The following is a 23,466-nucleotide window of genomic DNA, read 5'->3' as shown; positions in this document are numbered from 1 at the left end:
ATTTCTCATTCATTTAAATTGAAACAATGAAAAATTGCTGTCATAATCCAACTTGCAATTTAGTGGCCTGCTTTCCTTAGACAGAGCATATGTTTAAAAACTGTGGGGTGACAAGAGACACCCGCAAGATACAGGACAGAATTGCAGTCAAATGGAAGAGGCTCAAGGTTAAACGACACACTGTTTTATTATCTCAAGTATTCTCTCTGTTGACTAGGTGTGTACTCTGGTATAGCCATACTTTGCTTATACACCTTTCATGGACCTTCCTCGTGGCACCATTATTTAATTATTGTTCTAGTGTCTCCATTGAAAACTGCCTGGAAGCCAGTTAGTACTCTTGCAGCTATATTGTGCCAACTGGAACCACATGCTACAGATATATTGCCAGTACTTTATCACTTTCACTGGCTCTCACACAAAACCTAAGATCATCAATGAATGCCCTTCTCTAAGTGCTCAAACTGCACTAAAGAAGGAAACTAAGTACCATATTGACCTTCCTGTGGAAGGACTTCTGCTTGCAAAATGCGGATTCCCCTACTGCCCTTGCATATTTGGCTAGGGAGGAGGGCAGGAGATCTCCCAGAACAGGGTCAGTAGGAGAGGGTGGGATCATTCCCTCTCACAAGTTGAATTCCACCCTCTGTATTTACTCAGCCATTGCAGCTTCTATGGAAAGCAAAGTTGTTTTGGCAATTGCAACTAGAAGAAAATGTCTTTAGCTCTGACTCCAGAAACAGCATTACCCTCCCTACAAGTTTATGCATCTCAAAGTAACACGTACTCTCAACCACCCAAGAAAGGGCTGCACATAGTTTGACAACCACTGTTCTCTGACCCTCCAACATAAGCTGAAGATTAAAAGTGAGTTAACACAACTATACTATATTGAATAGTGCACACTTCCTTTTTAAAGAGTCAGGCCAAAGATATAAAGCAGTGGTAGTATGGAGACCCATTTATGCAATGGGTGGATGAGCTAAAACAAACACCAGGGTTGATGTGGATATAGGAAACAAACAACAGAGAATACTAGAGAGAAGACATATATCCATAGACAGATGTAAGACAAAGAAGTTGTGAGACAAAAGAAGGTTAAGAAGAACAGCACAATTTACATTTAAAAGCAACAGCTCATCTTTCCAGTCTTCTAACACCTCACCTTCTAACACTTAAAACCAGAAGATACAGAAGGTCAAGCATGACAACCTGTCATTTACAGAACTTTGTTATCTACTGCTCAGAACTAAGAGCAGCTGTCATAAGAACATAAGAGCAGCCTGCTGGAGCAGTCTAAACGGTGGCCAAGCAGATGCCTATGGGAAGCCAGGAAGCAGGAATAAGTGCAACAATGCTCTCCCAACATATGATTCCCAATAAGTGGTATTGAAAGGCATAATGCACATCACTTGACACTTGCTTACACTGAATCACATTTACCATTTTAATTCCGCTTTACCTACTTTGGAAATATGCTTTCAGAGCGCCTCACATATCTCTTTTTGTTTTAATCAGCTTGAATAATTCTGCATCATCAATGAACTCCCTACATCACTCCATTGGGAGAACCACCCATTTATACTAATCTCCACTTCCTTAACCAGCTACTGCTCTATCAACCTTCATTCCCACTTTCCTAATACTGAGACCAGGTTAGAATGAAACATGTAAAGAGCATATTAAGTGTAAGCCAGGCCTGAGGAGGGGTACAGAGAAGACCAGGAAACATTTCCCCCCCAAATTTGGTAACTCCAGCAAAAATTCAGCCAAACAATGCTATACTTGACTCAACAGTTTCTGATCTAAATCAGTGGTATAAAACAATGGGGTGGTTTTTCATATAATTGATATCAGTTCTATTCAAGCAACAAATTTTATTTACATGAATTCATGAGCCACACAATAACAGGACTGTAAAGGTTGCATACAATTTCAAAACAATAAAATCAAGAAGAAAATCACAGTAGCTACAGCATGACCAAGGTGGCCTTCACTGGTCAGCAGCCATCTATCTTCAGATGACAGCTGCTACTGGTGAAAGAGGTTCTCAGATGAATGAAGCATATGGGCAGAGCACTTTGAATTGTGTTCTGAAACAAACTGGCAAAAAATACCACTTGTGAGATGTATTCCATATAGCCAGTCCCAGTTAAAAATTCAGTAGTTGTAGGTTACAGTGGTGCCCCGCAAGACGAATGCCTCGCTAAACGAAAAACCCGCAAGACGAAAGGGTTTTCCGATTTTTTAGCGGCTTCGCAAGACGAATTTCCCTATGGGCTTGCTTCGCAAGACGAAAGCCCATAGGGAAATCTCCGGAGACAGCGGGGAAGCGCAGCGCGCCTTCTCCTCTGTTCCCGGACCTGTACTAAGGCTTGCGGTGGGAGGTCCGGGAACAGAGGACAAGGCGCGAAGGGCTTCTCCTCTGTTCCCGGGGCTTGCGGTGGGAGGAGGGTTTTTCCTCCCCACCGCCAACATTCAGAACAGCATTCTGAATGTTGGCGGTGGGGAGGAAAGCCCTCCTCCCACCGCAAGCCTTCAGGACAGGTCCGGGAACAGAGGGGAAGGTGCGCAGCGCTTCTTCTCTGTTCCCGGGGCTTGCGGTGGGAGGAGGGTTTTTCCTCCCCACCGCCAACATTCAGAACAGCATTCTGAATGTTGGCAGTGGGGAGGAAAGCTCTCCTCCCACCGCAAGCCTTCAGGACAGGTCCGGGAACAGAGGGGAAGGTTCCGCAGCTTGGAGAGCCCTCTGGACCTCATCTGAAGGCAGGCGGGGGGCAAAAGTCTTTGCTCCCCCCCGCCTGCCTTCAAAAGCCGTCCGGGAGCATTTTAAAAGCCCCCGGGAAGGCAGGCAGGGGGGGAACAAAGACTTTTGCCCCCCGCCGGCCTTCAGAAGAGGTCCAGGACCTGCCTTCCCGGGGGCTCTTAAATCGCCCCGGGACAGCGGAGAAGTCTCCGCTGTCCCGGGAAGGCAGGCGGGGGGAAGCAAAGACTTTCGCCCCCCCGCCGGCCTTCAGAAGAGGTCGGGGGACAGGCTGCTGTCCCCGGACCTGGTCTGAAGGTGGTTTCCATAGGAACGCATTGATTGATTTTCAATGCATTCCTATGGGAAACCGTGCTTCGCAAGACAAAAAACTCGCAAGACGAAAAGACTTGCGGAACGAATTAATTTCGTCTTGCGAGGCACCACTGTATATTGAATGCACTGCAGTACCTCATAATGCTTTTGTTATTTATTATAAAGATGTTATACTCTGCCTTTCCATACATCATTAAACTAACAACAACAGAGATAAAGATAAGATTACAATGGTTGTTGAACTAGCTTTGTATTATCGTACTTCCTTCTAGAACAAAATAGATCCAAAGATTCATAGGATTGTAGAGTTGGAAGGGACCGGGGGTGATCTAGTCCAACCCCTGCAATGAAGGAATCTTTTGCCTAACTTGTGCCTCAAACCCATGGCCCTGAAATGAAGAGTCTCATGCTCTACATCTTTGCACTCTTTGGCTGCCGAAGATGAGCGGTGTTTCAAATCTATCAGTCTGTATTTCTCTATAGCATAAAAATATCCTGGGCATTATAAAGAGGTACAATTGAGAACCTCTGCCAATATGTAATGAATATGTGCAATATTCATTACATATTCAACAAAATTCTTAAAGCGTTACCATGGTAAAGTGTTATTTAGTTCGGAATCATGGTCAGGAAATTTAATCCAGGGTTGGTATTATTCAACTCTTCTCATTCTAAATCCTGGAGATTTGTAACAATAAGAAGACATCCTATTAAAATCAGTTTTACAGCATCTTTAAAGCCCCAAAGAGGTTAAGCCCTATTTCAACAAGTTCCAACTGCAATTCAGGACACTTTGTTACCACTTCCACACATACATGGTTTGAATTACTAGCTTATGTATGTTTCTCCATAACAACATTTCAGCAAAAGAGGTCATGAATAAATGTGGGCATACAATAAGCAAAACTATTTCCTCTGATATAAAACTTAAAGAGTCCATGCAAGGATTTATAGAAGCAATGAATGCTCCATATCTTCTGCCAATATGAAGACAGGGGGCGGGGGGGGGGTTCCTACTAATTGTGTAAGGAATCCCCCAAACCTAGGTCATCGAGACAGAATAAAGTATTGATGGAGAAAGAAATCGGGAAGCATCCAGTAGATAAGTGCTGTAATAATAAATTACTACAATTGCTTTCAAACTGACTACGTAAATGCATTTTCAGGTTGCACAGATACACATTCTTGAAATCTTAATCAAGCTTGAAGTTTACCACTTATCTGGTTCACCCCCCCCCATAAAATTGTGTAAAATGGGGAGCACCCTCTAAAAAGCCTCTAAATACCCAATTCAAAATATCTAAAAGGGATGCAGGTGGCGCTGTGGGTTAAACCACAGAGCCTTGGACTTGCCGATCAGAAGGTCGGCGGTTCAAATCCCTGCTCCTGCCAACCTAGCAGTTCAAAAGCACGTCAAAGTGCAAGTAGATAAATAGGTACCGCTCCGGCGGGAAGGTAAACAGCATTTCCGTGCACTGCTCTGGTTTGCCAGAAGCAGCTTAGTCATGCTGGCCACATGACCCGAAAGCTGTACGCCGGCTCCCTCAGCCAATAAAGCGAGATGAGCGCCGCAACCCCAGAGTCAGTCACGACTAGACCTAATGGTCAGGAGTCCCTTTACCTTTTAAAATATCTAAAGTTGAAGCTCTAGGGCTGGGTGGAGGATGTATTGGAAGGCGGCTACGCTGCCCCTCTACCCCATGCGTCAGCTGTTACACAGGGATGCTGAGCAGCCTAAACAAAGCCCTGCAACATGTCAGGTCTCTTCGGGACTTCCTCCACCTTCACTGACATCCTCTTTGGGCTCCAGGAAGGGTCTCGTAATGAGCCACAAGGACTCTCCCGATCTTTCCCCGCAATTTCCTACTGCGATTCTCTTTATTTCCTGGCGCTACACATATACACGGTTGAGTAGAACACATGTAGGTGGGGGTATGGCCGTACAAGAGAGACATGAGGTGCAGCAATATACATTACGAAAGGATTTTGAAGTTCCTTTCCTGTATTTCTCTTTTACCCTTCAAATCAATTTTGATCAACTGCTACAGTCACTTTTGTGTGTTTATAGAATGACATAATTAGCGGCAGAGTAATACAGCACTGAATTCTCAACTATCTCTGGAGAATGGATTCTTAATTATTCCTCTAGGCACTCAAGTGAGACTGCTACCTGGAAGATTTTTACTGCATAAGATGTTCCATCCAGATTCATATATAAACAGTTTTACTCTAAGGGAATGTGTTAGAACCACGATGATAAACAGTACAGCTCTCCCTTACACTGTGCAAACTTGACTGTATCATTATCAGATACTGAAACCTTTTCACAGGTCGGAATGGGCACTTTCCTAAGACCACCAAGTATGTGATGTGAGTCTCTGAGCTACTTTTGTAAGAAAAGCAACCAATATGTTTAATTAATTATATATTGTGAATTTTGAATATGAGAAGGGAGAGAAGCCCAGAAAGAGCCTCAATTATTCCTATATTGTTACAAAATATATCAGATGCATACCCCACATGTAAATACTATAAATTAGAACAGAATCTCCTTCTGAAGATGAAGGCCCTGAAAGCAACATAATAATGGGACTGCATTTCAACATCTGTTGCCTGAGGGGATATCCATGAGAAGAGAAATGCTTTCCCATTATCTTCACCCAGTTTGCAAGAGATGTAGGAAGTGTGGTGCCACTGATAGATCAGGCCAAAGTACAAGCCATACTGATCATCATCCTGAATGGAAAATAATGCTAAAAAGAAATGGCTTATGGAATACTGTATATAGCCCACCTAGTTTTCAGTATCATCAGTATATTTTAATAAAGCTCTTAAATGTGTGGAAAAATATGTTTTCAAGTACAGTGTGTCTCTGGAAATTCTAGTTAAGTACAAAACACCTAGAAAACACCTGTCGGTTTTACGGAGTGTAAAGATGTGTATTCTAAAAGGAGTCTTTAAATCAGAGTTACATTCACAATTTACAGGCTTAGACAGATTTATGGGCAGCATACACTATTTCTACAAGCTCTGCATGAACAGTTAATTTTACAAAATTTGATGAGATCCCACTATCTATCGTTGGCATTTCTAATCGGTACATTCCGAAGTAATACATATAAGTGGAATGAACCAAAAATTCACAGTAATTCCATTATTTTTAATGCAGACTTCACCTTGCAATTTCAATTTAGTTGTACAACATGCCTGCATAAGGTGAAGGTGGGGAACCGCTGACCCTCTAGATTTTGCTGAACTACAACTCTCATCAGCCCTAGCAAGCCTGGTCAGTGGCTATGGATGATGGGACTTGTAGTTCTGCAACATCTGGAGGGCCAAAGGTTCCCCACACTTGGCCTAAGATAATACCTGCGACATTTCGAAGTCCTTCAAATAAAATACTTCAAGGTAAGAAATATTACAGGCAATATCCAACTAAGTCATACTGTGAGTACACCAACTGAAATCAACGGACAAGTTACTTAAATCCACAAACTCCTATGGGTCTACTCCAAATATGACTAACAGCAGATATTACCCTGTAGAGCAAACTTTGAATTTTAGAAGGATACTTTACTTATGGTCAATGTCTGCTTTGTTGCCAAGTGCCAATTCTCACTGCAAAATATGCCATTTAATACTTTGAGATACACCTCCAATACCTCTGTTCATTTAGTTATATACCTGTAGTACACTCAATGAATGGGGTAAAAAGGTAAAGGGTAAAGGTACCCCTGCCCGTACGGGCCAGTCTTGACAGACTCTGGGGTTGTGCGCCCATCTCACTCAAGAGGCCAGGGGCCAGCGCTGTCCGGAGACACTTCCGGGTCACGTGGCCAGCGTGACAAAGCTGCATCTGGCGAGCCAGAGCCGCACACGGAAACGCCGTTTACCTTCCCGCTGGTAAGCGGTCCCTATTTATCTACTTGCACCCGGAGGTGCTTTCGAACTGCTAGGTTGGCAGGCGCTGGGACCGAGCAGCGGGAGCGCACCCCGCCGCAGGGATTCGAACCGCTGACCTTTCGATCGGCAAGTCCTAGGCGCTGAGGCTTTAACCCACAGCGCCACCTGCGTCCCTTCAATGAATGGGGTACTGGAGGCTTATCTCCAAGTAATGTGGAACTCCTAAATTTGGGAGGAACAAATGTCATTTCACCTTACACTGTTACTTTACAACGTAACAATGGAAACCAAAGAACAGCACCAATGCTCTAAGTGGATATGAAGGTCCCACCATCCAAAAATTCACTTATCTCCACAAAACTCTACTATAAGCTCTGCAGCCACTTATACCAACAGCCTATTTTCTTAGTTCCTTGTGCTTTGCTGGTTTGAGGCAGCCATTTTCCAGCAGAAACTATGGAGGGAGGGGTGAAATTAATGAAGAACCAAAACAAAGTACATATTTTATTGGCATCAACACCTAATGACACCCCTCTTTTCATGTTCTTTCCCTTTCTTGCAAATACAACTTTTAAAAATGTGACTTCTTCCAAAATCACAAATGTGCAGGCAAAATTAAAATAAACCAATTTATAAGCTCCATTCAATAAGAATGCAAAAAGTCTTAACCTGTTAAGCCAAATCTAGCATTAATATTTTATGCACCATACACCACAGTAGTTACTGTTTTCTTTATTCAGAGTGGCAGATCATATCAACCCATTTATTTTTGTTTAAAATCACCTCAAAACCAGAACCACTGCAGAACATAGGTATATTCATCACCATTGTGACAAGTTGAGCTGATATCTTAAAATTCCATCATACACAATCCAGTAATTTAAAGCTCCAACATAACTGAATGATTCTAAATATATATGATTGTATATATGACACATTTTAATTGTGTCTTGAGACACCCTGAATGCCTAATATTGAGGCAAAAAATAGAAATGATTTTTAAATATATATTTTATTGTGGGGGTCGAAGCTCCCACAATCCCTAGGAGCTGACTTCTATGACACAGGCAAAAACCTGTGTCCACACTGAGTAGCTGAAGTCTCAATCACCAGACAAGCAGAATATCCCAACACCCATCTGCTGCCGCTTGCCAGTTCTAAGGTGGTGGAGGACAGCATGAGTACTTCAATTTATCATCCTGTGTTGTAAATTTGCTGTCTAAAATCAGGGACCATACCACCAAGGCCATCCAAAACTGGTTGACCCTCTATGAAGGAAAATAACTGCAAGTTAACTTGGTAAAGAATAATACATTGTACAACAATGAACGCAGAAAAGAAGATGGTGTAAGAAAATGTTGCCCAGTAAATTTTAGCAGCAGTCTTAGGTTATCTACTGCTGAACACTTCAGACCTGAAACAAGCAGAAACAAAAAGCAGGCACAGCCAGCTACATAATACCATCACTGAAGTTTGGTAAACAACAGTGTAGACATATAATATAGCAAAACATTGTGGCATTGATACATATAATCTACTATGTATAGAAACTGGAGTACTAGTTTGAAACAATATTACTTTTTAGAAGTATAACTTATACATACCTTCCAGTAGTCAGATTGTAAACTGTAGTACCTCTGGTATGCAGATAATGCTGCAACAGAAAGAATATTTTTTAGAAAACAAACTCAAAATTTTAGTAGTTATAACAAGGTTATTTGCTGACTCCAGATATAATGATAAACCTTGATCAACATAGTTAACAGGACAAGATCCAACTATGAAAAGTGCTCTTCCTCCTCCCACCCCTCTTCTCTGGAGCACAAAGTCCTCTTTCCTGGTTATCTGTGTTTTATGAAAAATGTTCACCAGGTTTTCTATTTAATCAAGGTCCAGAAACCATGGGTTAATGCTAAGTTCCATCTTTGGTTAAATGGAGACTCTGATTATCAGTGCCAGTTAAATGCTTTACTACACTTAAAGCGGGTATTCATTCCCAAAACAGGAAAGGGGAGTGCTTATTTCTACAATGGGTTTCAGTAGACAATGCATGTTTACTCAGAAGTAAGTTCCATAGTGTTCAATGGAATCTTGAATGAAAGAAAATATTATGTCTGCAGCAGTCCAATGTAGATCGCAACCTCACCCAAGCATGTTATTTAACAGATATTTACAGTGATAAAGCCACAACACATCAGCCTAAAATCTTAAATCAAAACTGAATTGTTAGGAATAATTGAAGGATAAATGAAGAGTAGCTGTTTTTATGTACTGTCATAATTTTGGAGTTTGATTCAACACATACACACATTTTCAAAACTGCTTGCATACTTATACTCTGAACAATATAACCACACAATATGAACAGTGTTGATAGTTATTTCACTTTCCTATCAGTATTTTTTTATTGCTCATCATTTCTACACAGTCATTATGAAGCACATTATGTCTCCTAGCTCAAGTCATCTGATGAAATTAACTCTTGCTAGTTGAAAGGCATAACATTAAATTGCATTTGCTCAAACTATTTGGTGAGGATAGTTTTCAATCGAAATCTGTTCATCATGACACAGGCATCTAGGATATCTAAATCCCTCCATCCATACTCATAATAAATTATGGGAAACCCAAATGCTTTCCTTTCCTTTATTTTTTTAAAAAGCATAGTTGAAGTACTTTTCAAAAGGCAAGAATTTATGTAACAATCTGAATAGAATACAATCTATATGAAACGGATTTTTAAAAATGATATTAGGCCTAAATTGGTTGCTTTAAAATAATTGTTTTTTAGACTTACAGTTATTGTTTTGAGGAATAATAAAGCAAAAATAAAACAAATTCTTACAGGTAATATCCAACCAAATATTCAGAGTAGACACATTTAAAATGATAAACTTAAGTTACTATAATGAATGTTGGGCATCATCCTATATGACTAAAATAATACATCTTAAGAAGAAAATGGACACAAAATGTTAACTGAATAATCAGAATCTGTTTAGGTGTGGGGGGACCTCTGGCTTATGCAATGAATTTGGGCTGAAAGGTCTTCCCATTTGACCTGCATTTGGTCATTTCCCACAAAGCAAGACCACTGTACCACTTCTGAGATCGTATGTGACATCAGGTGTCAGAAAGCAGGACGGGATTCCTTATGCATCAGCTGATACATGGGAAATTAACTCTTCCTTGGTTTAGGTGCCGAGGTAGGGAACTCTCACACACTCAAACCTTGCAGAAAACAGAATTTAACTCCAGCGCCCATTAGCTAATGGGTGGGGTCTCAATCCTGTTGTCCCTATCAATTCTCACCTTGCTGGGCAACTCTGACAGGTGGGTGATAACCACCTGACATCATTATGACATCAGAAAGTTGAAAAGTGGATAGTCCTGCCACCTGTCAAAGTTGCTTCACAAGGTGGGGAGAGATAAAAGATCTGGCTCACTGGACCAAACAAGTTCTCTACTGCTGGATTAAGGAATTTGTCTATTATTATGAAACACCAAGAATACAAAAGACAAACCTGAAACTGTAGCTAGAGTTTATGCAAGTACCTCAACACTGCTTCTCATATACAATTTACACTATTCAAGATATTAATGGTGTATCTATACCACAGACAAACTAACCGAATAGTAATTCACTACAGCAAGGAAATCCTTGGAAATGTAATAAGACTAAGAATCATTACTTTTCTACATCTTCCAGAATTCTTTGGGGGATGCCATGACAGTTGATAATGCAATTCTTTTCATGTAGATAACTCATGAGAGGTCACAGAATCATGTATTTCCTAATCTTCTGTGGGGAACCTAACAGAATTTCAGCAAATATCAAAAGGAAATTATATACATGAAATCCAAAATTACCAAGAGTCTGTGGATTATTCTTGGCAAACTACTGTTGCAATAATTCATATATAAAGGAAAGGCAGTTCTCAAGTTCTCATTGTATTCTAGCATGCCTAAGAAACAGAAGCCAAGGTTCAGTTATATATATAAGCATTGGTAGATAAGCAGGTAAAGTCCTCATTCGAATAGTTTATTTGACGTCCCCCTTAGCAATCTCCATAGAATGGCAGCCATTCACTTGACTGCCCAATATTGCACTTGTGGACATTTTTCTGGTGGCGAGAAAAACAATCTTTGTTCAACACTGGTTGACCATTGCTTACTGACAGGGATCTCTAAAGGAAGCATTATGCCTGTGGATTTGCTAGTATCATCCCCCTGATCAGCAAAGTGCTACCACATATGAGCATTTTCAATGCTAAATGGACTTAAGAAAAGTCAGAAATGATTCCCTGTTGTCCTAGGGCAAGAGAACCTACAGGTTAGCAATCTCAAGTCTTTCATATAGGGAAACTGGGAAAAGGAGTTGGGTTCCACATGCACAATTGGATGTTTCTCAGGATGAACAGTGGCAGATTAAAGCTTCAAGAATGTGCAAGTAAAGAGAGCAGGGCTGATGGGGGAGGAAAGCCTTCTGATCAGCCTGAATACACACTGGGGGAAGAGAGAGAAAGAGGCATGAAATTTGTATTAAGTGAGCACTCCATTTCTCCAGACCTTTTAATTATGGTCTGTGTCAGAGTTTTATTTGATAACATAACCTGAAGACTTTTTGTGTGCTTTAATAATAAAAAGTACATTATGTGTAATAATGCAAGCCTCCATTTCTGAACATGTACAGAGTGTTAAATGAAGTTCTGACAGTGTTGGGAACTGGAAAATATGAGGACAAACAGATCAGAAAGACAGCAGAGAAACTTGGGCAAGCAATAGTTGATTTGACAAGCATAAAATCACAGAATTGTAGACTGTAGAGTTGGAAGGAATCCCAAGGGTCATCTAGTCCAACCCCCTGCAATGCAGGAATCTCAACTAAAACATCTATGACAGGTGGCCGTTCAACTTCTGCTTTAAGACCACCAAGGAAGGAGAGTCCAACATCTTCCAAAGGAGTTCATTTCACTGTCTGACAGTTCTAATCATTAGAAAGTTCTTCCAGTTATTGAGTTTGAATCTCCTTTCCTGTAAATTGAATCCAATAGTTTGGGTCCTACCCTCTGGAGCAGGAGAAATCAAGCTTGCTCAATCTTCCATGTGATATCCTTTTAGATATTTGAAGAAGGCTATCATATTCCCTCTCCTCCAGGCTAAACATACCAAACTCCCTCAACAATTCCTCATAAGGCTTGGTCATCCTCTGCAAACATTCCAGTTTGAAAAAAAACCTTATTAAATTGTGATGCCCAGAACTGGACACAGTACTACAGGTGAGGTCTGACCATGGCAAAATAGAACAGTACTATGACTTCCCTTGATCTGGACACAAGAACTTATGTTGATGCAGCCTAAAATATCATGAGCTTTTTTGGCTGCTGCAACACACTGTTGCATCATTTTGCTTAACATGAGGTCTACAAAGACATCTAGCTCTTTCTCACATGTATTACTGGGCAAGCCTTTTCACATGTAATACTGTCCTTCAGCTTATATTTGTGCAGCTAGTTCTTCCTAGATTAGTGTAGAACCTTACATTTGTCCCCATTGAAATTCATTTTGCTAGTTTTGGCCCAGTTCTTCAATATATTAAGGTAGAATCCAAATTCTGTCTTCTACAGTATTAGCCACGCCTCCTAATTTGGTTATCATCTGCAAATTTAATGAGAATAGCCTCAAACCCTTCATCCAAGTCATTTATAAAGATGTTGAACAACAACGAGCCCAGAACAGAACCCTGTGACACCCCACTTGTCACTTTTTCCAGGATAAGGAGGAACCATTAGGGAACACTCTTTGGGTTTAAAAATCCACCTAACAGTTACTTCATCCAGCCCACATTTTACCAGCTTCTCCACAAGAATATCACAGGAGACTTTGTCAAAAACCTTAGTGAAATCAAGACACACTATGTTCACAGCATTCCCCTGATCCCCCAAGCTTGTAACTCTATTAAGCAAAAGAAATGAGTCACCTGGCACTTGCTTTTGAGAAACCCATGCTGGGTCTGAATAATCATAACGTCCTTTTCTAAGCGCACGTAGACTGATCTGTTTAGGACCTTTCCCGATACTGACATCAAGTTGATCAGTCAGTAGTTACCGGGGACTTCCCCTCCCCTCTTTTGAAGATGGAGACAACATTCGTCCACCTCCGATCTGCAAGGATCTCACTTAATTCTCAAAGAATACTCAAAGATTATAGACAGAGCCTCTGAGATTACATCCACAAGCTCCGTTAGTACTCTTGGGTGCAGCTCATCAAGTCCCTGGAGATCTGAATTCATTAAAAGTAGCTAGGAATTCCCTTACCATCTCTTTTCCTATCTTGCACTTCAGGTTCCTCCTTGCATTGTTTGTTCTGTTATTTTTGGGCACTGATTTCCTTTTAGTGAAGACAGAAGCAAAATAGGTGTTGAACAGTTCCACCTCTCTGTTACCCAACAATTTCTCCGTCTTCTCCATGCAGAGGACCTACTACTTGCTTGTTCTTCCTCTTACTCTGAACACAGCCGGAAAAAACCCTCTAAAAATTTATTTTTAACCTCTCTTGCAAGCCTGAGCTCATTTTGATCTTTGGCCAGTCTGACCTACCTGCAACTGTTGGCTACTCATGTATACTGTTCCTTCATGATTTCCCCTTTTTTCTATTTCTTATATATGCTTGTCTTCAATCTCAGTTCATCTGTACGCTCCTTATGCAACCACAGTGGTTTCTTTAGATGACCCCCCTCTTCTTTCTTGTTGGAACTGTCTGCATTTGTGCCTTGAATATTTCACCTTTAAAACAACCTCTCATCCATCTTGGATTCCCTTCTTTTTGAGTATTTCTGACCACGGGATCTCACCCAGTAGCTCCCTAAGTTTTTTGAAATTGGCCTTCTTAAACTCCAGAGTGCATGTCCAACTACACTCAGCTTTCCCTTGCCTCTATATAATAAAGCCCAAGAAGACATAATCACTTCCTCCCAAGGTTCCTAGTTCTTCCACTTCATCAATCAGTTCTTCCCTGTTGGTGAGGACCAGGTCCTTGATCCTTTTGTTGCTTCTTCCAACTTCTGAGAAATTAAATCGTCAGTTAAGCAACTGATTATGAGTCCTAAGTCAATGCAATCTTCAACTATTGTGCTGAGACTGGCCAAATTATATTCAAACATAACCAATTATTAAAAGCTTTATTAATTTATTTTCTAAAGTATTTCTAAGCCACCTGTCCTTCCTCATATTGATCCCAGGGTGGAGTACCACAAAAACAAAGCCACAGTACAATTTAACAGTCGGTGCTTCAGGGCCTCCTGCTGGTCCCAATAAGTCAATTCACTCAATAATTGAATGGCTGCATTCTGCACAAATTGCAGTTTCTGGACAGTCTTCAAGTATAGCTCCACATCCAGAATGTTGCAACAACTGTACTTAAACCAGTCAGAGCTTGCAGAAGGCATTACTAGTCAACAAGGTCATCTACGCCTCCAGTGATGGATCAAGGAGCATCTTCAAGCTACATACCTGCTCTTTAAGGGAAGTACAACCCTGTTCAAAACGGGGCTGCCTAATTTCCAGATCCTGGAGCCACCAACTAGAGTCTCAGTTTTGTCAGGATTCAGCCTTAAGTACGGGCCTTAAATTCATCCCACCCCTACATCTGGTGACCTGTCCAGGACTCACAAGGCCTGTCAAGGACTCACATGACATCTGATTCAGAAGTCAAGGGCAGGTAACACTGGGTGTCATGGTCATGTCGATGGCACCCTACAATAATCTCCTGATGATCTCACCTAGCAGCTTTTTATAGATGTTAAATAGCAAGGAGGGGAGCAAAATGGAACCTGGACTGACCCCAGACCACAACTGCCATGGGATCAAGTAGCTGTTCCTCAGTGCTATTATCTGAAACCAAAAGCTGGTAGGAGTGGAACAACTGTGTCACTGTGCCTCCATCTCCCAACCCAACAGAGACAGCCCAGCAAGATACCATGGTCTGTGGTATCAAAAGCCACTGAGAAATCCAGAAGGAACAACAGAATAGCACTCAACCTGTCTGTCTTCAAATAGAGGTTATCCATCAAGGCGACTGAGGCAGTTTTGATTCAAAAACTGGCCCAGATACCTTATTGAATAAATAAATCAGTTTCATCCAGAGTGCCTGAAGTTGGGTGTACACCATCTTTTCAATGCCTTTCCCAAAAATGTACTACTTAGCTATAGATGTCCAAAACCTCTAGGTGCAGGTGTTGGGAGGGGCGTTTAGGAGAGAGAGCATTTTTTGTTTAAAGAAAGTGGAGGCCACTGTCTCATGCAAAGAAGCATTACACACACACACCATCAAGATCTAACTAGCTAGGAAGGGTAAGGATTGAGAGCATAGGAGGTTGGACAATCACCTTCAAGTTTTGTTCATACCAACCTGCAAAATCTACAACTGATCCTGTAACACCTGGTCAGCCAGAGCACAGGACAGCTCCCCAGACACTGAAGCAATGGTAACAATCAACTTGGTATGAAACTGAATGGCTTTACCCCCAAAGTGCCTTGCAAACGTGTCACAAGGGGAAACCAAAGCTCAAGAACTGCAAAACCTGAGTGGATCTCAGCATTTTTTTTATCACAACTTTGTCTGATGACTACTCTAAAACAAAGACCAAAAAATACTCAAACCCCATTTGCAAGAAAGAACTGAGAGATTTAAAAGCAGGGAGGCTTTTTTACATTACTGCTTGGTGCACGCAATAATCCTCTGTGTCACATAACATAGTCACATAACACATGCAACATGCAAAATGGAGAGGGGAGGCCATTTCCTCTTTCTAAATCCCTCAAACTTTAAAGACATGTAGCACATTTTTCTAATTAAAAAAAAGCACCCATTTTTGAAACTTGGGTTTCATTCCCACAAGTACTAAGCCAGAAAGTTTCTTCAAATTCTGCCCCAAAATGGAGACATTATAGGTGTTTGTTGATTTTACAATTCAAGTCAATGGAGACCTCGTACAAAGCTTTGGAAAAGCAAACTAGCAGGATTCTGCCTTGAATTAAAAACAAAACAAAATGTCAGCCCAGACCTCAAAACAGAAGAAGCGCACAATCTGAAACATGTTCCATACCAGTTTGGTTTTATACAGAGCCCTGGGCACTGTACAAATTAATCTTTTTTCTTGGCAATGTAATTATTTAAATTGTCAAGTTAACAGTAAGCCACTCTTCCTAAATTCATCTTTTTTTTAAAGAAAAAACAGATCAGTTATTAGTTGTTAACATTTCTATGCCTTGTTGTGCTCCTGTTAGGCGTGAAACTTCCTGATGTGACCCCTGCTTAATTTTATCGTGTAGCTATTTCTCTATCTTTCTGAGTTACAATACTTACAGCAATACATATGCTTTTATTTATGTTCTCTATTTAACACAATAAATGCAAAAACATAATTAAAACATCATAAAGACAATACCAAAAGAAGACCTAAACCCAAAGGCTTGGATTTAGACACTGTTGCATATGCCAGTGCATCAGGCACATTTAGAGGATCATGCAAAATACCCATGATCCCCTGGATGACTCATACATACCACACCTGCACAACAGCTTTTGAGGTAGTGTTAAAGCCCACACTCTTCCTAGTCTGGATGAACTGTCTCTGATGCCCAATATATGTAACAAAATGTGTACAAGAGGGAAAAGTCCAAGCAAAGCTGAGAAATATCTAATCGAGGTTTTGATTCAGTTAGGCCTCAAGGCTGCTTTACACTTTTAGTCACATTGCTGGGAGCATGATGGGGCCTAGGGATTTTAAAGCTGTAATTCAAACACTGAACCTAGGCTAAAAGGGAGATAAAATCAAATGGGTGGGTCAAGAACTGCTCCAGACTCATCCTAGCACTATTCTAATGAGTAAAGTATCAAACATTTGCAAATGAAAAAACAACCTCTGTCACTGCCAGGGCACCAAGGATCACAGAGCCTGGGAGGATCCCTCTCAGGAGGGTCATCATAGCAAGGGGAAGGCCATCATGGTCCTATTCATCAACCAGATATGGAGCAGCAACAGGCAGCTTGCTTCCCCAATCCTTGTATGGCACTCTGCTCCAACTGCCAATTACGGCAGAACTAAAAGGATCGTAGAACTAAAAGAAGATACATGAGCTAGGTGACGTAGGGGCACTGGGAGGCTGCTCCTCAGGAAGAACATTATGGCAAGATGGGCCCCCATCAACCAACCAGTGAAGCAACAGCTGTTCCATTGCTTGGTTTCCACCCTCTCTTCCTTCCCAATCCTTTTGTTCATGCATATTAGACTGTAAGTAAGGACTGTTCAACCTTTTGAGAGGCCACATTTAGAAAGTTTTAGGCATTTTGTAAATGTTAAATAATAATTCCTTCATAAATATGTAAGCACATGAGATCCTGAGCAAAGACTGCTAAAAGAAATGGCAATGGACTTACCTTTTGGATAATCCTCCAATAAGAGGTTGAAGTGACCTAATTGGCAAAAGAAATCGGATTCGACTTTTCCTTCTGCTTTCAATATTAAGGATTCATAGCAGCCAACAGCCTGAGGGGGAAGATAACAAACTTTATAAATATAATGTACTAAATGCAATATATGTAAAGTGCTTATAAAATAAGTCATCACTTTAGGATAACTTTACCATTGCAATATATATATATATATATATATATATATATATATATATATATATATAAAAAACATAAAACCATTTTGGAACACTGTGTACTATTTAATTTTTCTTCTGTGGAAATGAACATGTCCCAATTCTATAACAGCAGTGTTCATACAATAGTGCTTCATCTACATTTTAAAGTTAGCAGCTTTTCTCCTGGTGTACACTGCTGAAAGGTTCCCATGCTGCTTTTCCTGTGTCACAAGCAAAACAAACCAAAACTTAGCTTCCTGTGTCACCTGAACCCGGGCAAGCAAGGGTTTAAAGAGAAACGAACCACGAGCTCTGCTTCAGATGACACAAGCCACTCAGAAAGGCTTGTTTGGTCTACAACAGCACATCCAACTGAATGTGATCTACTCCCAGTGTAATAAAATTGGCAGTGATTTACCCAGTGTCATTGACCATAGTTGTTGAGCTTTTTGGGAGAGGATGGACCACAATTGTTTAACTTTTTTTAGAGAGAGATCACAGTTGATGAGCTTATTTTACAGGGAAAGACAACATTTTGGGGAGGATGAGGTGAGTTGCTGAGCTTTTTTTAGGTGGGGGAAGAGTTGTTGGAGCAGGGAAGACCAGGTTGGACATTGCTGGTCTACAGGGCACAGGAACATCACAACAATTTAGAGGAGAATGTACCAGCAGATCATGCATTTTAAATTATAGATTGTTTCAAACAATGGTTGTAATCTGACATGTGAACTGTGTGAATAAAATAATACAACTAGGCACCACAGCTATTGTTAAAATATAAAGATATTTTGCTTCAATACAGTCAAACACAATTAAATGGCTGAATTGATATTGTTTGTTTTGTTTGGATTTTCTCATTTTGCAGGGAATCAATTTTTGATCAAAACATTAAATCCATACTCTAGCATAAAAGACAGTACTAGAATGCACAGAACAATTTATGGCTCTAGAAAACCTAAATTATGAATAATCTTGCTTTAAATCCATTGATCTGAGGAGTGTCTTTCTCCAAACCTGCTCACCCTGTAACAGTAGTGGCTTAGCGATGCTGTCAGACGAAATTGGAAGAGGAGAGTTAATGTGCCACTTACAGCAAAATGGCCTGGCACTATCATAAGACCCCTAAAATTGCAGGTGTATCAACAGAGGTATGAAGGAGAACCCAGGCGGAATCTCTCATTGGCCTGGTTTAGACAACACGCTAAAACATGGTTGAGTTAACCAGGTAAAAACAATCATGAAAAAACAGCCTACATTTTACTAATTATGGTTAACAGGTGCCCAATTATTGTTGTTGTTGTTGCTGTTGCTGCTGCTGCTGCTGCTGTTGTTAACATTTGTATACCGCCATATACCCACAGGTCTCACGGCAGTTCACAACATAAAATTATAAAACACAAAATAGATAAGAAAAATAAAAACAAGAACAAACCAATTATCTCCCCCTAACAATAATATCCAATAATCCCAAGGTTTATAATTGGTTTACACATTTTGGTTTATATTATCTAGAGCTTAGCATAATGTCCAGATCCAGACCTCTTCTTGACTTAAGTGGCTGGAGCCACAATAAGAACAAGCAGCTAGTACAGAGCAACTTAAAAAAGAAGGTGTGCTCTAGGTTCAGCGGCTCTCACTGGTGCCTCCCACTGTGTCCACAATAGTCACTCTTCCCACTGCAAAAACTCCCCCCCCCCAATATCATATTTGGAAGGCAATTCATTGTGTGCTTGTCTGAATCTGTAATTTCCAGGGTCCTCCCTGGATTACTTTTTTTATTTTAAAAAATTGATATTGCATTGACCACTTCACTTTCCAACCCTCAGGTATGGAGGCTGATCTGAGGGTCAACTTATGTAGGACTCTTTTCTCAACTATATGCCCCAGTTCCTTTGAGATTCCCATCCTGCAACACTTAGTTCATGCACAAATCTGTCCTATATCTTCTGCAGTGAACAGAGATTTAAAGAATTCATTCAATTTCTCTGTAAATCATAGCCTTCTTTAGCACAACTTATCACCTCATGTTCCAATCACCTTTCCAGCCAGCCTCCAGCTACTGATATATTTAAATATATATTTTTGTTGGTGAATTTAAAGGGACAAATCCTCATTTAGAGGAATAAATTCTCACTCCAGCCACACTAGAGTCCAGCATGGAATGCAGCTTTTATGGCTTTGTGGTACAAAGAATGAGAAGGGCAGCTAAGTTAATTCTAAGAGCTGAATATGGATGCTACTGTAACATAAGGGTGATGCTATTCATGCCAGAAAAGGAAGCACTAGCGTTTTCTTATTGGGAAGATTAAAAATAAAAATTTAAAGTCTTCTGTTACTTGTTGCCTGCATGCAGTCTGCATTTTACAGGGTGTTCTATTAAAACTAGCCTTTATGCCTGTTGCTTTCACAAATGAAATGAAAAGAATCTGTTAATAAAAGGGAAGAGTGCTACAGAAGACAGTTCACTTCCTTTCCTTTGTTTAAAGAGAGGGAAGCAATGTTGGAAGAATTTAAGTTGGCAAAATGACCAGCAACAGCTGCCTTGTTGTGGGCATGTGGGTATGATAACTAGCGCAGAGGAAGGAAGCAAAAGAAATGACTGGAGAGAATGCAATTCAGTCTAAAATATAAAAAATCATTTGCGTTATTCTGCCACCTGCTTGCTTTTCATGGGCACTGAACTAAACACTAGTTCACTTGTGCTGGAACTTGAATTATGATAATTCTGCTGCTTTAACATCTAAATTTGTGTAAATGTAAAGATGTGTTTGATAAGGAATGCACCAACAGAATAAACAAAGATAAGAATTCTAACAGTGCTCATTTTAACTGTACCTAAATAAAACCCAACACTGGGTTGCACAATCCTCAATCTCCACTACAACAGGAGACAATGGTGGGAAAGTTCATATTTAATTCATTGATTCTCTTGTCTAAAATAAAATCCATAGATGACAGAAAGAGAATAGAAATAAGAGTCAGAAAGAGTAAAAATTACGGTTACATTTTTTACAGTCTTGTATAATTCACTTCGATTTACTTTTTTATTATTATTAAAGAATGTTGCTGATCTTTGCAAATGCAGGGTCAGAGAGAACCCTAATAAACAACCATTCCTGTTATAGATACAGGTGTTTTAATGAAGTTTCCAGTAAACGGGGGGGTTGTTTCTGTTGCTATTTTCATTCAAAGTTACCTAACAAGTGCACCCCTCACATAATCCCCCAACCAAAGCTCACACTTATATTGTCATTGATTGCCAGGACCTGACCTCACATAATCTGCCAAAAAATCATGGAACAGAGAAGTTCAAAATACATCCAGTGTAACTTTTCAAATTAAAATTGTTGTGAAGGATATCCTTTAGCCTTATGTGCACAGGAGTGCTTCTAAATTAGTGAGGGGATGGAAAAGACAGTCTCCGGATTAATTCCAGTTATAGGATTCTCTACTTCTATTCAATCCATTAATATCTAGCTCAATTAATGTGATTTTATCTTTTCCTAGCCTTAGAACAAAAATGATTTAAACATCAATGTAATTTCTGTTCTTTCCCTTCATCATCAGCTTTTTAATAAGAAAGGACTGCTAGATTCAAGTAATTCCCTCCCCTCACCCCAATTAAATATTCATTTTAATTCATTAAAAATAAGAAATAAGTTTTAAAATGATGCAGTAATTTCTGAACAACAACAGGTATCTGGTCCACAAGCCCACACTGCATCAAGTCTGCTGCACTTCTTCATTTCTCTCACTCTCAACAGTAATACTTAAGAGAAGGAAACTCTGACTGGCACTCTACTGCTTTGAATTAGTCATGGAGAGGAAAGTAGTAATAGTTGGAAGCTCTAACCTTTTATGACATTTTAGACTGTGAGTGTAAGACTGCTACTAAAGTAAGTTCCACAGGCATGTGGGAGCTCTTCAAAGTGGAACTGCAAGAAGAACTGGGAAGGGGAACTGTACACACAGCAGCTCAGACCTACAAACACCCAGCCACCAAAATTAAGAGACAAATCTTCTCACATTCTTTTTACAATTTATATCCATGGATTTCCATTCTGTGAGCCACCATAATATGAATACATGAAATAATTAGGATATATAACAAGTTTATTAAATATGGGCACTAGTTTGAATCTTCTTAGTTTTTCACTTGTTTCTGAACTTCCTAAGAACCAAGGATGCTAACTGCGTTCACATGGTATCCACGTTATTCTAATCCAGGTATAAGACAGATATTTACACACAGTACCCATGTATAATTGAACTTTATGATAATGAAAACTTTGGGGGGGGTCCACTACCCCTGTTCTTTTCAAGGTATGGGTCATCCATCCAGTGTTCGAAACTCCCATTGTTCTAGGCACATTTTGCGACAGGGAATTTCATTAGTGCAAGCAGTTTCTGAGCTCTGGGTGGAGTACTGCACCTAAGATTTCAGAGTAAAACTGCACAGTGGAAGGAAAGGAGGACATTTTTACGCCTCACAGCTACTCTTAAGTATATTAGGGGGGTGGGAAGAGGAAGGACTAGACCATGTGAAAAGGAACATAATATTTTAGCTGCAGTGCATTCCTTTTCAGCTTTGTATTCTTATTACAAAAGTGTGCGCCTAGAAATTCTGTTTTTGCGCCCATAACCTAGGTTTAAGGTGCCATTTAGCTCCTAGCTTTCATATCTCAGTTTCTAACACTGCATCCATCAGGGCAATCAAAGCAGTCTGCTTCATCTAAGAGCAACTGATAAAAAAGAATCTAGCTCCAAATTTGAATCATATTTAAGCACTCAGCATGCAATAGACATTGAATCGAATCCTGTAAAATTAAACAGTCATCTAAAACAACTGAGATTACACTATGAGCAACGTTCCAAAAAGTAAATCTTTGCACAATTTGTGCGTTCTGCACAATTATACATGCTTATATTCCTCTGAAATCAATGGGGTGTTAAGTGTGCATAAGTACAGCCAAGACTGTAGTTGAAATAAGAATAACACATTATGTTCCTAATTGATATATAGATTGTAATGTTTGGTGGACAAAACAAACTTTAAAAAATAAATCAAGTCTAATTTATAAAACTTTGGCGATATCCGCATGCTTTAGACTTAAGGCTAAGCTTTAAATCAACATTTGATTAAATCAATTCTAGGTGATACATTCTGGTATATTGTTGTATCTTTGCAACCAGTCAAAGATGCAGGGCATTGTTATAGCAATTGGAATAAATGCCTTTAAAATTAAATACACAGGGAGTTGGTATTATCAGTCACAACTAACCACAACAGCAGCTCTGGCCTTTCTTCTAGCAGAGAGAAAGTATTCTGCGTATCATCTGTAGCAAATTCAGAGAATGATGTTATTAAAGTTATGGTACTCTCTCTGCAAAATGTCTGGAGAAACAAAAATGGAAGATACTGAAGGAGGAGATTGGGATACTATTGTAAACACAACAGGAAATGGAATTTGATCATAATGGGACATGAACTAAAGGATATATAGTTTTTTTAAAAAGGAATATTAGCCCAATATGAAATCACAGTGGAGAGATTTTAAAATGGACATGGACAGAATTTACTTTCACTCAATATGGATTAATGGTGGTGGGAAATAATGAAAATAAATCCAATATAAAAATACGGTTGACATTTATCAATAATAACAACAATTAGAGCCCATTTCCGACTTTGCATTGGGAAAAGCAATGATTCTGAGATACCTTGACTTGACTTAAAATAAATATTGTTTAACACAAAGTGGAGAAGATCGATGTTAGCATGGACCAAATGTTTCAAATAAACCTTTTTTTTATTTTATGTTAACTGGCAGA

General features: G+C 39.9%; 1 protein-coding gene across 4 annotated transcripts in view; it reads right to left on the bottom strand.

The window, feature by feature from the left end:
* Positions 1 to 23,466, bottom strand: part of KDM6A (lysine demethylase 6A) — a 104,477-nt gene that overhangs the window by 62,291 nt on the left and 18,720 nt on the right. For all 4 annotated transcript variants that reach the window (XM_083734670.1, XM_083734667.1, XM_083734668.1 and 1 more), the window contains exons 3-4: positions 17,423 to 17,531; positions 8,587 to 8,636 (exon numbers count right to left, since the gene is read on the bottom strand). In XM_083734670.1, coding sequence (XP_083590796.1) covers positions 8,587 to 8,636; positions 17,423 to 17,531 — 159 coding nt within the window. The remainder of the gene's footprint in view (positions 1 to 8,586; positions 8,637 to 17,422; positions 17,532 to 23,466) is intronic.

The sequence above is a fragment of the Podarcis gaigeae genome (assembly GCF_964106915.1).
Source record: "Podarcis gaigeae genome assembly, chromosome: 4".
In the NCBI taxonomy this organism is placed as follows: Eukaryota; Metazoa; Chordata; class Lepidosauria; order Squamata; family Lacertidae; genus Podarcis; species Podarcis gaigeae.
The sequence above is the reverse complement of the archived record's forward strand: the minus strand, read 5'-3'. Positions and strand labels throughout refer to the sequence as shown.